The following is a 14944-nucleotide window of genomic DNA, read 5'->3' as shown; positions in this document are numbered from 1 at the left end:
AAAAAAAAAAAAAAAAAAGAATGGTTCAGGCCAGGCAGTGCAGTGGGCTGTAATCCCAGCACTTTGGGAGGCTGAGAGGGCGGATCACCAGGTCAGGAGATCGAGGCCAGCCTGGCTAACGGTGAAACCCCGTCTCTACTAAAAATACAAAAAATTAGCTGGGTGTCGTGCACACACCTGTAATCCCAGCGACTTGGGAGAATCACCTGAACCCGGGAGGAGGAGGTTGCAGTGAGCAGAGATTGCTGCACTCCAGCCTGGGCAACAGAGCGAGACTCCATCTCAAAGGAAAGAAAAAAAAAGAATGGCTAAGTCTGTGTTTGCTTGAAAATACTGAAAGGCAGAGAACCCCCAATTTAGCTCCCCCCTCAGAACCCTCTCCCAGTGCAGCCAAGACTTGAGGTGGTCTCAGAACCAAGGCTGGCAGGAGTTGGGGGACCTGGCAGCCTCCACTCTTGGCCTCATCTGGAGTAGGGCTCTGTCCTTCCCCCTTAGATGCCTCTTGTTTACCTTTACCTGGTGGGAGCGGTGGTGGCCAGACTCAGTCTGTGCAAGGGGCTTGGGGCTGCTGGTCAGAAAAAGAAGGACGGGGGAAGGGCCACAGGTGCCCAGCCAGCAAGTGGCTCCTGCTTCTCCCATGCTGTCTGGGGCATAGGGAGAGGCCCAGCATCCTTGGGCTGCCCTCTGCCCCCATTGGAGGAGGAGGTTGGGGGGAGGAGACCCTCCTCTGCTCTCTTGGAGGTCTGGGGGGTCCTGTGGGGGCAGATGTGCTTTTGGGCTCACTACACCTTCCAGGCTTATGGAGCTTGGGAAGCTGCCAGATCCAGTGTTTGGACGTGTTGGGTGGGGGGGCCAGGGCCTCTTGGTGAAGACCATAGACCGCAGAGCAAGGCTGGTTCCTCAGGGGCTGGGTCAGGGAGGGTGTCTGGGTGTTCTGAAGGATGGGCAGGAGCTTCACCGGGTAGCACAGTGAACATGGACGTGGGAATGTTGTGAGGCAGTGTTCCCTGGGTGCCTTCTCTGAGAGGGCACAGCTGTAAAAATTTCCACACCCACTCAACCTCAAGGCAGCCCTCTGAGGTGGGCACCTTTATGACCCCCAGGCTACACATGAGGAAACTGGAGTGCAGTGGCACTATCTCGGCTCACTGCAACCTCCGCCTCCCGGGTTCACGCAATTCTCTTGCCTTGGCCTCCCAAGTAGCTGGGACTACAGACGCCCCAGCTATTTTTTATATTTTAGTAGAGATGGGGTTTCCCTATGTTTGCCAGGATGGTCTCGATCTCTTGACCTTGCGATCCGCCCGCCTCGACCTCCCAAAGTGCTGGGATTACAGGCGTGAGCCACTGCGCCCAGCCCAGAGCAGCTTTCTGAATGGTCCACTTGAGCCAGCTAGAACATGACAGAGCTGGGGTGTGAATTCAAAGGTCTGGCTCCAGAGTTCAGGCCCTGAGGCCCCAGCTGTGTGGTCGGGTGTGACCACAGCCTCCCAAGGAAGAAACTCCTTTTTCTGGGGTAGCTAAGTGGGAATCCTGTGAGCAAGAGATGGAGCCTGGTGGAGTGTTGGGGGCCGGATGGGTGAAGGTGGGAGAAGCCTGAGGCCAGGCGGAGGAGGTCGAATGGGCCAGGAGGAGCCCCAGGTCGAGGGTGGGAGGGTCCAGGTGTTATTCTCTGGACCTTCCTCCACTGTGAGAGCCAGGGAAGAGGACGGCAGGAAGCCTCCTCCAGGAGAGTGGCATTTAGGTCCTGCCTCTGGCTTTGTGAGTGCATTGATCGCTTGGGGCAGGTCCTTGGGGGGGATTCTGGGGTCGGCTGGGAGGAGGCCAGCCTCCCCTGACCTTGGCTGATCCCCCCACCCTGGGGCCTGGGCCACTGGAGGCTGGCCCTTGGAGGTGTGCTGCCGGGAGAAGTTTAGGGCTGCAGGAGGCTGAGGGAGTGGGCACAGGGGCACACAGGCCGGCATGGCGTCCCTTCAAGGTGACAGGTCTGGGGGCACCGTCCCACCACCATCACTGCCACCTCCTTCAGCAGCTGAGTCTCCAGTCCTGGCAGGTCCCAGCTTTCTCAGGAGGCTGCATCCTCCCAGCAAGACCCATGACCCTGAAATTTCACTTACTAGCTGTGTGACCTTGGGCAAGTTACTTAACTTCTCTGTGCCTCATTCCCCATCTGTGGAATGGAGACAGTAACAGTGAGCTACCCAGGGGTCTATAAGAACTAAATGAATTCGTTCACAAAAAGCCTCAGAGTGTTACACTGTAGCACTCAGCAATGCTTGCTATTGTATCTGTCTTCCCGTTCTGGATAAACACCCACTATACCCACAGCCAGGCACAGACCCAGGGTGCTTCCCGGTATGGTTGGCTTCAGTGAACATTTGGCAGCCACCCAGCATCCCACCAGAGGACACTGTGGAAAACTACAGGTAGATGCAAGCAGGTGGGTCTGTGCTGACTGTGATGGGGAAGTCTGGGGTGCAGGGTCCAGCCCCATCCATCTCTGAGAGGCTCCAGAAGCCCTCAGTCCAAATTGAAAATAGTGGTGAACTCTGGGAGCAAGGAGGAGGCCACTGTACTCCCACCCAGGCCAGAGTGAGAGTCTGTCTCAACACACACACACACACACACACACACACACACACACACACAGAGCACACACACACCAACAAAAAAGCTTGAAGCTGGGTGTGGTGGTGCAGCCTGAAGTCCCAGGTACTCAGGAGGCTGACGGGACAAGACCCGCCCTCTAAGACTGAAGCAAAACACAAGTCTAAGACTATGTTCATATATGACTTTTCTAAGTAAGCTGGGCCAGGCGCGGTGGCTCACGCCTATAATCCCAGCACTCTGGGAGGTCAAGGCGGGCGGATCACTTGAGTTCGCAGTGAACCGAGAACACGCATTGCACTCCAGCGTGGGCAACAGAGCAAGACTCTGCCTCAAAAAAAGCGAAAAAAGAAAAGAAAAGAAGGCCAGGCACGCTGGCTCATGCCTGTAATCCCAGCACTTTGGGAGGCTGAGGCAGGCGGATCACAAGGTCAACTGGACTGAGGGCTTCTGGAGCCTCTCAGAGATGGATGGGGCTGGACCCTGCACCCCAGACTTCCCCATCACAGTCAGCACAGACCCACCTGCTTGCATCTACCTGTAGTTTTCCACAGTGTCCTCTGGTGGGATGCTGGGTGGCTGCCAAATGTTCACTGAAGCCAACCATACCGGGAAGCACCCTGGGTCTGTGCCTGGCTGTGGGTATAGTGGGTGTTTATCCAGAACGGGAAGACAGATACAATAGCAAGCATTGCTGAGTGCTACAGTGTAACACTCTGAGGCTTTTTGTGAACGAATTCATTTAGTTCTTATAGACCCCTCGGTAGCTCACTGTTACTGTCTCCATTCCACAGATGGGGAATGAGGCACAGAGAAGTTAAGTAACTTGCCCAAGGTCACACAGCTAGTAAGTGAAATTTCACGGTCATGGGTGTGCATATTTTTCAGAAAGCAGCTTTTTTTCCAGAAAGTTTATTTTAAGCAATGTAATAGACATAGCTAGTTTAAAGACAGGCAGATCGTGTCAACAGACTTAGAATGAAAAGAAGTCCCTGCCAGAGGGGAGTGCCCGGAGCCCTGGAGGTGTCTCAGGGATGAGAGAGGGGCCATGCAGGGGGTCAGAGGGAGTAGGCAAAGGCCAGATGGGGTCCTGTAGGCTGTTTCTTCCCCCAGCCCCTGCCAGCATGGGACAGGTTCGGGGGCTCCACAGCAGGCCAGGCTCCTCTTGTGACCACCATCTCTCCTTTGCCTCCTAGAGAATCCTGATGCTGGCCTGGAGCAGAGACTGAGCCGGACCACTGGAGCCTCGGTGAGGGGCTGCACCCCGCCTGGGAAAGGCCGTGGGTGGCTGGGGCTATGTGGACAGGGAGTCTGGAGGGATCTGGAACTGCCATGTGGTATCTGCGAGGCTGTACCCAGCCAGGTTTCGCACATAGCTGTCCCTCTGCAGCCCCTCCATGGCCTGGCCTGGCCTGGATTAACAGAGGGCAGGGGTGGGAGGGAGGGGGAGCTTCCCTGCCCACAGAGCCACTGTGAGGCCCCCGGGGTTCTCTGAGGCCAAGCTTTTGCTGAGGTGGAGTGGGCTCTGCATCGAGACTGGGGCACCCAGTTCTGGGAATTAGCGCTGGGAATTCAGGCATTGGGGGTGTGGTGAGGGGCGGTGCTTTGTGGGCCAGCCGCAGCCAGAGTTGGTGTGGCCTCTTGAAAGTGCCCCTCCGAACTTCAGCCAGAAGGAAGGCACCAGAGGGCCCGAGGAAATCCCCACCAGCCCTGTAAGTGGGGGTCCCAGGAGGGCTTCAAAACAGGAAGTGCTTGCTGCCCGCCCTCCCTCCTGTTCCAGGAACACAGGCAGCAGGAAGCAAAGCTGGCTGTGCCTGGCACCTCCTGCCCAGACGAAGCTTTGCTGCTGGTCCGGTGGGTTGCCCTTTGCTCCTGGGCCTGGGCAGGCAGGTCACCTGAGGCCTTGTTTGTCCAGGAAGCAGAAGGCAGCTGCCACCGTGGGTGTCACCCCAGTTGTGCCTGTCACCCTGGAGGGCCTGGGAGCATGGCGGAGGGGGCATTCCCAGTGGTGGTTATTGAGCACTTAGAGTCTGCCAGCTGCCGGCGGCGACAGCAGAGCCTTCTTCCTGCACCGAGGCCCTGCAGCCCTGGCGGGTGGGCGAGTGCCTTCCCTGGGTGGAAGTTGGCGGGGATGGGTGGGGGTGGCCGGTAGGGGCCCAGAGTCACTGCTTTTCCTGGGACGGGTGGCGGGGGCGCCCAGGCTGCCCCACCGCGGTCCCGGCCGGATCCGAGGGGACCGCGGCCCCGCCCGCGCGCCGCCCCCGCGCCGCCCCGGCGCTCCCTCCCGGCCGCGGCGCATTCCATTCGTTCCGGGAGCTGCGCCGGGCCGGGCCGAGGCCGCCGCCGCGGAGCGGGGCCGGGTGAGGGGGCCGGGAGGGGAAGGCAGCAGGCCTGGGCGCGGGCCGAGGGGCCTGGACATTGCCTGCCCCCGAGGCGCCGCTGTGTGCGCTTAGAAGGCGGGGCTGGCGGGGCCTGGGGACCTGCCCCGGGGGTCCCGGGGCGGGGGAGGGGCTGGGCGGCGGCGTTTGGGGGGCCTTCGAGCCGGAGCTGCTGCTCCCTGGGAGAGCAGTCCGCCGTGGCTGTAGCCTCTGGGTCTCTTCTGGAGGCCTGGGGCTCCTGCGCCATCCTCTCCTCTCCCTAGACAGGCTGCTGAGCCACAGCGGGGGACCCTGGCTGAGCTGGGCATAGAGCCCCCTCCTCCAGGATCCTACCCTCCCAGTGGTCCCCAGGGGCTTGTAGAATGTTCCTGTCTCTCACTAAAGCCAGCGTCTTCTCCTGGCTGATCACCCGTATCCTGGTGAAGCCTGCGGTCCCCTGGCCCTGCCAGGCCTCTCTGCCATCAACAAGCTGCCAGGGACTCCCTAAACTGTGGGTGGTCACCTCTCCCAGCCGCTGCTGTGCTCATGTGCACCTGGGGGCTTCAGGGGCCGGGCAACAGCTGAGCACCGAATTCTCAGTGCAAGGAGGGGGTTCTGTGCTGGGCAGGATTTGCCTGGCTGAGGGGCAAACCCCCAGGGAGCAGGGAGGCCAGTGCAGCCCGGTCTCACCCATGCTGGTCGTGGGGTGGCTCGGACATTACCGGTTGGTTGCGTCTTGGTTACACCTCAAGAGGTTTCAGGAAGCATGCGGGTAATCAGAATGGGGGGTGCCACAGGGAAGTGGAGGGCAGCTGTGCCGGTAAATACAGCTTCACCCAAAGCCGAGGCTCTGGAGAAACATCTCCCCTGGCTACGGAGCAGCAGAGTGGGGCGTCCCTGCCCTCCTGGGAGGACAGAGGCCAGTCCGGGGTGGAGAAGCGCAGTGATCATACACCAGGCTGCTCCCACCACAGGTCAGAATCCCGGCCCCACCCACATCCACGGCCTGGCCTTGGGCAAGTTGCCCTCCGTGCCTCAGTTTCTTCGCCTGAGAAGTGGGTCACGAGGCTGTCCTGATTCAGCCGGCTCGTCAGACACAGGAATGTGGAAACATTTGCATTTTGTGGCTTGTTCTTTCTGCACTTAAAAATTTCAAACAGGCTGTGAGAAAGAGGATTGTCTTTCGAGGGATTGAGCATATGCAGGCAGGTGACACGTGAGGTGGCCTGAGAGGGCGTGGCAGTCCCTCTGGAGGCCCGGGCCTCCGTCCATCGTGACCCTCTGCCATTGGGGCTGGACCCACTTGTTGGCTGCCCTGGACACCTGGGAGCCCCCAGCACTGGTGCACCCAGGGTCTGGGAGTGGGGGTAGTTGGGGGCATGAGGAGGGGGCACTGGCAGGGAAGGGTGTTATAGGGAACCCTGGCCCTGATGGAGCAGGGTCCCTAGCGTGAGAGGGACAGACCACCCTGAAGGAGAGCTCAGAGGCAGAAGGGTTCCGTCTGCCACTTGTGTCTAAGCCCCCAAGATGCACCCGAGTTGGGTAGCGAAGGAAGGAGGGAGGACCACACATGTCCTGGGTCCACCTGTGCGGCCCTAGAGTGTCCTCGGGAGACCCTTAGTGCAGCCTGGTTCTCAGCAGCTCACCCCTGTCACACATCCCCTCGTCCACACAGGCACAGACCTGGACCCCACGTGGACACGTGCTCAGTTACACGCATGTGGATGAGGCCTGTCCAGCCCACAGACGTGGGGGCCTTTCCCTCTGATACCTGGTGGATTTGTGTAGGGCTGAGGGCCCCACAGGGCCGTGAGTGAGCCTTATGCTGTGCTGAGGCGCAGGATCCGAGAAATAGACAGGACACAGAAGTACAAAGAAAATGCAGCTGGGCTCAGGGGGCCACGCCACCCATAAGCGGAGTCAGGCGAGACCCCGAATGTCCAGAAGGCTGAGTATTTATTGTGTATAGGTTAGGGGGCAGGGCAGCGAGTGAAATCATCTTTAAGGATAGTGATAGGGTTGTGAGCAATAAAACATGGCGTCCACCCCCATTAGGTCACGTAGGCCGGGAGGTGGACAGTGCGCGGCAAGGGGCCCGTTCCCATGAAGGCAAGGGCCATGTGCAGTAAGGGGTCCACCCCCATTAGGTCACCGAGGCTTGAAGGTGGGCCGTGCGCAGTGAAGAGGGTGCAGTGTGCAATACTTCTATCTATGGGAAACTACTTCTAAGAAGATTTATGGGGGATGCTTTAAGTCACACAGCAGTGACAGAGCTGTCAAGGCGACCGCCACCTTCTGGCAGCTTCCAATGGGTTCTGTGGGAAGATGCTTTTCGAGCAGCACAGTAGCAAGGGCTGATAAAGTTCACAGTCACCAAGGTGGATTGCCGGTCCGAGGGCAGCCTTCCACAAGAACTGGAGCAAGGTCCTACAACTCCTCTATCAGGAGGAGTGGCCCTCGCCCCAAGCCTGCCACACAGCGGGTATCTTTACGATACTGAACGCTGCCGCCTGGGTCATGGATTCCTGTCCTGGTATAACTGTTTTTCCCTTAAATCATGCTCTGCACTGTGTCTGCTCCAGGCATTCCTCCAATTATAAGCTGCTTATTCCTTAATTCATGCTCTGTACTGTGTCCACTCTAGGCATTCCTCCGATTATGAACTAAGATATGATTATAGGTATATATGTAGGGAAATATTCTTTAGGCACTCATACTATCGACTATTATATGATTATATATAAAGGATTATATAAAGGGAGCTCTATTTCTATAAAATAATATATGATTATAAAAGGAAATAGCTGAGTAGTAACACTATAAAGTGAGATATTCCTGAAGCCCTAACTGTGCCAGGGTTCTGCTTAGCTCTCATTCCTTGGTGCCTATATGGGGGGTTACCCACAGATTTGGAGCTGCTCATGGCTCCCCAGATCCCCTTTTTGTTTCCCCTGAGCCCACATCTGAGGCTCTGCAAATGCACCCCCACTCTCACCTGAGTCTCTGGTTTCTTGTGTACTTCACCTCTGCCGCACATGTGGTCTACCTGTTCCCACGTCCAGGGGTCTGTCTGCCAGCCTGGGCCTGTGTGCTGTAGCCAGTGCCTCCTCACCACCTGGAGCTCCTTGGAGTCACAGGCCAGGGGCATGTGTATGAGCCCCTGAGAGCTCCTTGCAGTCACAGGTCGGGGGCATGGATGTGAGCCCCTGAGAGTGTTTCTGGGGGCATTGACGCCTGCCGGTGCTTTGAGCACCTCTAGGAGGGATCCTGGCACGGGCGGTGGCCAGGCCTTGGGCCCAGTGGTCGGTCAGGGTGGACTTGAGGAGGGCAGGGAAGTGGTCTCCAGCAAGACCTTGAGGATGGTGGGGTTGTGAAGCAGGAATGGGCGAAGCTCCGGGTTCCTTGGTTTGTGGAGTGGCGTGACTCTCTCTCTCTGTCCCATGTTCTGATGTTTGGGGCAGGGACTGGAGGGGGATTTGTTGGTGGGTCCTCTGGGCCCGGGTTCCCCTGACCCTTCTCTCTTCCTACAGGGCGCCGGGGTGGGCAATGGCACTGGAGCTCTGGGCCCTGACCCTGCTGGGCCTGCTGGGCGCGGGTGCCAGCCTGCGGCCCCGCAAACCAGACTTCTTCCGCAGCGAGAAAGAGCTGAACCACCTGGCTGTTGATGAGGCCTCGGGCGTGGTGTACGTGGGGGCGGTGAATGCCCTTTACCAGCTGGATGCCAAGCTGCAGCTGGAGCAGCAGGTGTCCACGGGCCCAGCCCTGGACAACAAGAAGTGCACGCCACCCATTGAGCCCAGCCAGTGCCATGAAGCCGAGATGACCGACAATGTCAACCAGCTGCTGCTGCTGGACCCTCCCCGGAAGCGCCTGGTGGAGTGTGGCAGCCTCTTCAAGGGCATCTGCGCCCTGCGCAGCCTGAGCAACATCTCCGAGCGCCTGTTCTACGAAGACAGCAGTGGCGAGAAGTCTTTCGTGGCCAGCAATGATGAGGGCGTGGCCACGGTGGGGCTTGTGAGCTCCACAGGTCCCGGCGGTGACCGTGTGCTGTTTGTGGGCAAAGGCAACGGGCCGCACGACAACGGCATCATCGTGAGCACTCGGCTGCTGGACCGGACGGACGGCAGGGAGGCATTCGAAGCCTACACAGACCACGCAACCTACAAGGCTGGCTACCTGTCCACCAACACACAGCAGTTTGTGGCCGCCTTCGAGGATGGCCTCTACGTTTTCTTTGTCTTCAACCAGCAGGACAAGCACCCGGCCCGGAACCGCACGCTGCTGGCCCGCATGTGCAGACAGGACCCCAACTACTACTCCTACCTGGAGATGGACCTGCAGTGCCAGGACCCTGACCCCAAGGCCGCCGCCTTTGGCACCTGCCTGGCTGCCTCCGTGGCCGCGTCTGGCTCTGGCAGGGTGCTGTATGCCGTCTTCAGCAGGGATGCCCGGAGCCCCGGGGGCCCCGGTGCGGGCCTCTGCCTATTCCCACTGGATGAGGTGCATGACAAGATGGAGGCCAACCGCAACACCTGCTACACGAGCACCCGGGAGGCAGCCAGGGACATCTTCTACAAGCCCTTCCACGGTGACATCGAGTGCGGCGGCCACTCGCCGGTACGGGCCTCCGTGTGTCCTCGCAGGGCACGGGCCTCGGGCGTCCACGAGTGGATTTCTGTGTCCTAGCCTGCCGGGGAGGGTGCGAGTCAGCAGCGTGGCCGTGGTGGGCGCTTGCGTGGGTGGGTGCCGGGTCTCTCAGTGCCATTCATGCCGGCGCCAGTCCCAGGCCTATTCCAGGGACTAGGGCACACAGCGGTGAGCATGGTGGGGCTCCCTGCCACGTGGCCCTGTTCTGGGGGTGTGTGTGGGGCCACGTGTGCCTGAGGGAAGGGAAGGACTTGGCTGGTCTTGGAGCCCAAGTGGGGAAGGCCCTCCAGGGCAGGAGTCTGCCTGCCATTGACACTCGGCGGTCCGCAGGGCTCCAGTCAGAACTTCCTGTGTGGCTCGGAGCACTTGCCCTACCCTCTGGGCAGCCGTGACGGGCTGACAGCCATAGCCGTGCTGCAGCGTGGGGGCCTGAACCTGACGGCTGTGACGGTCACCACCGAGAACAACCACACTGTTGCTTTTCTGGGTACCTCTGACGGCCGGATCCTCAAGGTTTGGCCCGGGCTGGGGCAGGGAGGCTCCAGAGGGCCCGTCGGTGCACAAGGCCCCTGCCCTCACCAGCCTGCCCTCCCGCACACAGGTGTACCTCGCCTCAAACGGCACCTCCTCCGAGTACGACTCTGTCCTTGTGGAGATCAACAAGAGAGTCAAGCGTGACCTGGTGCTGTCCGGAGACCTGGCCGTCCTGTACGCCATGACCCAGGACAAGGTGAGCCCCACACAGCCCCGGAAGTGTACCCAGTCGTTGCACCCAGGCCTTTATGACAGGCCTAGGGGCCGGAGGAGGATGGGGTGCTGCAGAGCTGGGCCAGGCCTTTTCTTCTTTGGCTGGGTGGGTCCCTGGACAGTGTCTCCACCCTGTGTCTCCACCACGTCTGTCCCTCTGGCCCCACCTGAGGTTGGGTGTCTGAGGGGTGTTTCTGAGGGTGGATGAGAAGAAGGGCCCTGCACAGCTTCTGTGAGCTCAGTCAGTGGGGGACACGGGCCTGGGCCCCAAGCTTGTGGGGGCTTTGGCGCAGGAGCCCCTTAGGCTGGCCCTAGGAGGACCCCTCAGAGGGAGCCAGTGCAGAGGACCGAAGCTGCCCCAGGGAGACACCACAGCCAAGACCTCCAGGCTTCCCTGGGCCCCCATCAGGTCCTGGGCCTGGCAGGGGCACCGGCCATGGCCATGCAGAGCCGGAGGTGTTTCGTAACAAGCCTGAGGTGTCCAAGGCTTTCGAGGCCCCAGGACGAAGCTGGGTCAAGCTGGCTCTTGGGGGCATCTGCGGCATGTGAGAGGCCCGTGCTGCACCTGCTGTCGTCCCGCTTATGGCCCCGCTGCCCCAGGTGTTCCGGTTCCCGGTTCAGGAGTGCCTGAGCTACTCGACCTGCACGCAGTGCCGAGACTCACAGGACCCGTACTGCGGTTGGTGTGTCGTCGAGGGCCGGTGAGCGCCCGGGGGCTCAGGACACAGCTGCGTCTGGGATCCTGGAGGGTCGTGGCCTGGTTCGGGGGGCACACTGTACTGTCCTGGGAGAGCAAGACCCCACCTGGGCTGAGGGGTCCTAGTGCTGAGGCCGCTCCCTGCCCCTGTAGATGCACCCGGAAGGCTGAGTGCCCGAGGGCTGAGGAGGCCAGCCACTGGCTGTGGAGCCGGAGCAAGTCCTGCGTGGCCATCACCAGCGCCCAGCCACAGAACATGAGCCGGCGGGCCCAGGGGGAGGTGCGTGGTAGGGCTGGGGTGGGGGTGGTGGGGCTGAGGCTGGGCCAGGTGGGTGCTCCCCCAGGCTGGGAGCTGTTGGGACAGTCAGGGGAGGGCCCACCTCTCCCCCGCCTGGGCTCCGGGCACTGAGCCTTAGGGATGGTGCCTGCCTTCCATTGGCCCCCTGGACTCCTGTGACCTGGCGGGTAGAGGTGGGCCTACCTCTATCCAGGGTGGATGCAGGCCCTGTCCCAGGAGTTGCTGGGGTGACCACATAGGGGTCTGTTTTGGAAGACGCGGAGTTGGGCTCTGGAGGTTCCTCTGGGATGTGCGCCCAGACACGCAGAGGCCACTCACTGGCAAGCGGGCATACAGGACTCAGCGGTCCCAGTGTGAGCCTCATGGTCCCTCCCTCAGGTGCAGCTGACTGTCAGCCCCCTTCCTGCCCTGAGTGAGGAGGACGAGTTGCTGTGCCTCTTTGGGGACTCGCCGCCGCACCCCGCCCGCGTGGAGGGCAACACCGTGGTCTGCAACTCCCCAAACAGCATCCCCGCCACGCCGCCAGGCCAGGGTGAGGCGCCTTCCCAGCCCCCTTCCCGGCCCTTCTCAGTCACTCCTGCACACGGGCTCTCGCCTCTGCCGGTCCCTGGGTGCAGGCTGGGCACAAGCACGCTCTGTGGCACTTGGGCGCCAGGCCTGAAGCATGTGATAGGGTTGCTGTGCCTACGGGGGAGGTTCTGTGTCCCCCAGGCTGTCCGAAGCCACGCCCTCCAGGCCCGGGTGACTTGGAGGGCAGGAGGCCCCCCAGCCTGCTCACTCATCGCGTCCAGAGCGGCATCCAGGTGCCAGGAGCGCGAGGCATCATCTGGGCAGATGCCACTCACCCCTCCCTGCCCTGTCTAGCCTGAGACAGTGGGGCCGTTTCTAGAGGCTGCAGGGCCCACGTGTGGGCCAGGACAGGCACCGTGCCCATGTCCCCTGAGTTTGGGGGCAGTGGGGCCATGCAGTGACGTGGGCAGGGACCTGGCAGGTCCCACCCAGACTCCAAGGAGCCACTGTCCCCAGTGCCTGCGGGAACAGAGGGTACTAAAGCAACCCGGGCCCTGGGGAGGAAGGTGAGCCCTGCGCTGGGCCTGACACCCGAGCTGAGATCTGATAGCAGGTGGCCAGGCCCAGCCCAGCAGGAGCGACCCACCCAAAGACCAGGGGTCTCTACCTCAGGCCCCTCCCCAGAGGAGGCCTAGCCTGCCTCGGCTCAGCGGCTGCCACCTGATGCCGCCCCTTCTGCCGTCTGTAGACCACGTGGCCGTGACCATCCAGCTCCTCCTCAGACAAGGCAACATCTTTCTCACGTCCTACCAGTTCCCCTTCTACGACTGCCGCAAAGCCATGAGCCTGGAAGAGAACCTGCCGTGAGTGCTGCGTGCCCTTGGCCCTACCCACCCCGGCCCTGCTCTCGACCCCAACCACCCACCCACCCCTGCCCTGCTCACAATCCTCTCCGGATGCAGGTGCATCTCCTGCGTGAGCAACCGCTGGACCTGCCAATGGGACCTGCGCTACCACGAGTGCCGGGAGGCCTCGCCCAATCCTGAGGATGGCATCATCCGCGCCCACATGGTGAGGGGCCTTGGGGCCAGGGGGACCGGTCAGGGCCCAGCTGCCCTTCTGTGGCCAGGCAGCACCTGACCCGCCTTGCTGTCCCAGGAGGACAGCTGCCCCCAGTTCCTGGACCCCAGCCCCCTGGTGATCCCTGTGAACCATGAGACAGACGTGACCTTCCAGGGCAAGAACCTGGACACTGTGAAGGTGCGGAAGCACGGGGCGGCGGCCGGCAGGTGGAGGTGTGGAGGGAGGCTGCAGCGGGCTGGTGCTGACGGGTGGGTAGGGAGCCTGAGCTCCCCCGGTGCCCGCCCCCCAGCTTGGGGCCCCCACATGAGGTAGAAAGCACAGGATATATGGGGGCAGAGGCCAGGAGGGAGCACACAGGGACCTTCAGAGGGGCCGGAGTGGAGGCAGTGGAGGAGGCAGGTGCGTGGAGGCTGACGGGCCGGCGCAGCCTCCCAAGGAGGGAGCAGTGGGGGCAGCAATGCCAGGTGGGCCGGGCGATGCCCTTAGGTGTGGACATGTGGTGGAGCTGCCCCTGGTACTGCAGACACAGATGTTTGGGCTCAGGAGGGGCTGCAGGGTCAGCTGGGATGGGAGCGTCAAAGGGGCAGGCATGTGTGGGGCAGGGAGGGCTCCCACAATGCAGGTGCTGAGGAGGGCCGGGGTGCCAAGGCTTTCTGGCAGGGCGGGTGGGCTGCCTGCCCAGGGTCCTGATGGGACTGTCTGCAGGGCTCCTCCCTACACGTGGGCAGTGACCTACTCAAGTTCAAGGAGCCAGTGAGGATGCAAGAATCGGGGACCTTCGTCTTTCGGACACCAAAGGTACAGTTCCAGGGCAGGCCAGCTTCCAGGGCAGGCCAGCTCAGCCCAGGGCCCCAGATAGGGTGGGGGTCACCTCCAAGAGTGTGGGGAGGGGCGGCAGGGGGACTCCTGGGACCAGAGTCCAGCCAGGGGCTTGCTATGCCCTGCCCTGCTGGGGCAGCCCCTCTTCCCTGTCCCTCCTTGGGGACAGAGTGGCATAGAGCAGCGTCCTTGGAGATCCTGAACTGCCCCCACCTGAAGGCCTCTCTTGCTGCCCTTGGCTGGGAAGGGACCCATTGACCACGGGGTGGTTGTCTTTGTGACTCCCGCCCTGCACCTCTCTGTGGGGGCAGGAAGTGCAGTGTGTCTCTGCGTGTCCCCCAGCTGTCCCACGATGCCAATGAGACGCTGCCCCTGCACTTGTATGTCAAGTCCTACAGCAAGAATATCGACAGCAAGCTTCACGGTGGGGCCATGGGCAGGGGACAGGAAGGGCACGGGGCATGGGGTGGGGGGTAGGTAGGGGGATGGGTGGGGGATGGGTGGGGTATGGGTGGGCACAGGGGTGGTGGATGGGGGGATGGGCGGGCACAAAGGGTAGGTAGGGGGACAGGTGGGCTCAGTGGGGAGCAGGCAGGGGGTGGGCAGGCGCAAAGGACAGGTAGGGGGAGGGGTGGGCACAGTGGGGAGCAGGCGGGGGAAGGCGGGGGAAGGCGGGGGCAGTGGGGGGCAGGCGGGGGACAGGCAGGCTCGGGTGGCCACTGACTGCGGCTCTCCCTGCAGTGACTCTGTACAACTGCTCCTTTGGCCGTAGTGACTGCAGCCTGTGCCGGGCCGCTCACCCCACCTACAAGTGTGCGTGGTGTGGGGGTCAGAGCAGGTGCATGTACGAGGCCCTCTGCAACGCCACCTCTGAGTGCCCGCCACCCGTCATCACCAGGGTGAGCCCCTTGAAGCCTGGCCCACGCCGCCCACACGCCTGGCCCAAGCCACTGCTCACCTGGCTCTGTGGTTTCAGATCACGCCTGAGACAGGCCCCCTGGGCGGGGGCATCCGTGTCACCATCCTGGGGTCCAATTTGGGCGTCCGAGCAGAGGACATCCAGAGGATCTCCGTGGCCGGCCGGAACTGCACCTTTCAGCCAGAAGGTTACTCTGTGTCCACCCGGTAAGTGGACGGCCCTGGGCCCTCAGCCGGGTCAGTACCCACGTGGGGGTTCTG

The 14944-nt window shown here is 61.6% G+C and overlaps 1 protein-coding gene across 5 annotated transcripts in view; it reads left to right on the top strand.

Moving 5' to 3' along the window:
* PLXNB2 (plexin B2) overlaps positions 1-14944 on the top strand; it is a 32663-nt gene that overhangs the window by 8882 nt on the left and 8837 nt on the right. For 3 of the 5 annotated variants that reach the window (XM_032266202.1, XM_032266203.1, XM_032266204.1), the window contains exons 2-15: positions 3804-3856; positions 8495-9581; positions 9942-10124; positions 10213-10341; positions 10959-11059; positions 11209-11335; positions 11732-11885; positions 12612-12726; positions 12826-12934; positions 13022-13123; positions 13652-13744; positions 14108-14189; positions 14507-14664; positions 14742-14890. In XM_032266202.1, the coding sequence (XP_032122093.1) occupies positions 8511-9581; positions 9942-10124; positions 10213-10341; positions 10959-11059; positions 11209-11335; positions 11732-11885; positions 12612-12726; positions 12826-12934; positions 13022-13123; positions 13652-13744; positions 14108-14189; positions 14507-14664; positions 14742-14890 (2573 nt within the window). In that variant the 5' untranslated portion in view covers positions 3804-3856; positions 8495-8510. The remainder of the gene's footprint in view (positions 1-3803; positions 3857-8494; positions 9582-9941; positions 10125-10212; positions 10342-10958; positions 11060-11208; positions 11336-11731; positions 11886-12611; positions 12727-12825; positions 12935-13021; positions 13124-13651; positions 13745-14107; positions 14190-14506; positions 14665-14741; positions 14891-14944) is intronic. The other 2 variants (XM_032266205.1, XM_032266206.1) reach the window with 1 other exon arrangement.

Source organism: Sapajus apella, unplaced genomic scaffold, assembly GCF_009761245.1.
Source record: "Sapajus apella isolate SASKATOON/1434 unplaced genomic scaffold, GSC_monkey_1.0 scaffold156, whole genome shotgun sequence".
NCBI classification, from domain to species: Eukaryota; Metazoa; Chordata; class Mammalia; order Primates; family Cebidae; genus Sapajus; species Sapajus apella.
Note: the sequence above shows the minus strand (reverse complement) of the source record. Positions and strands in the feature narration are given on the sequence as shown.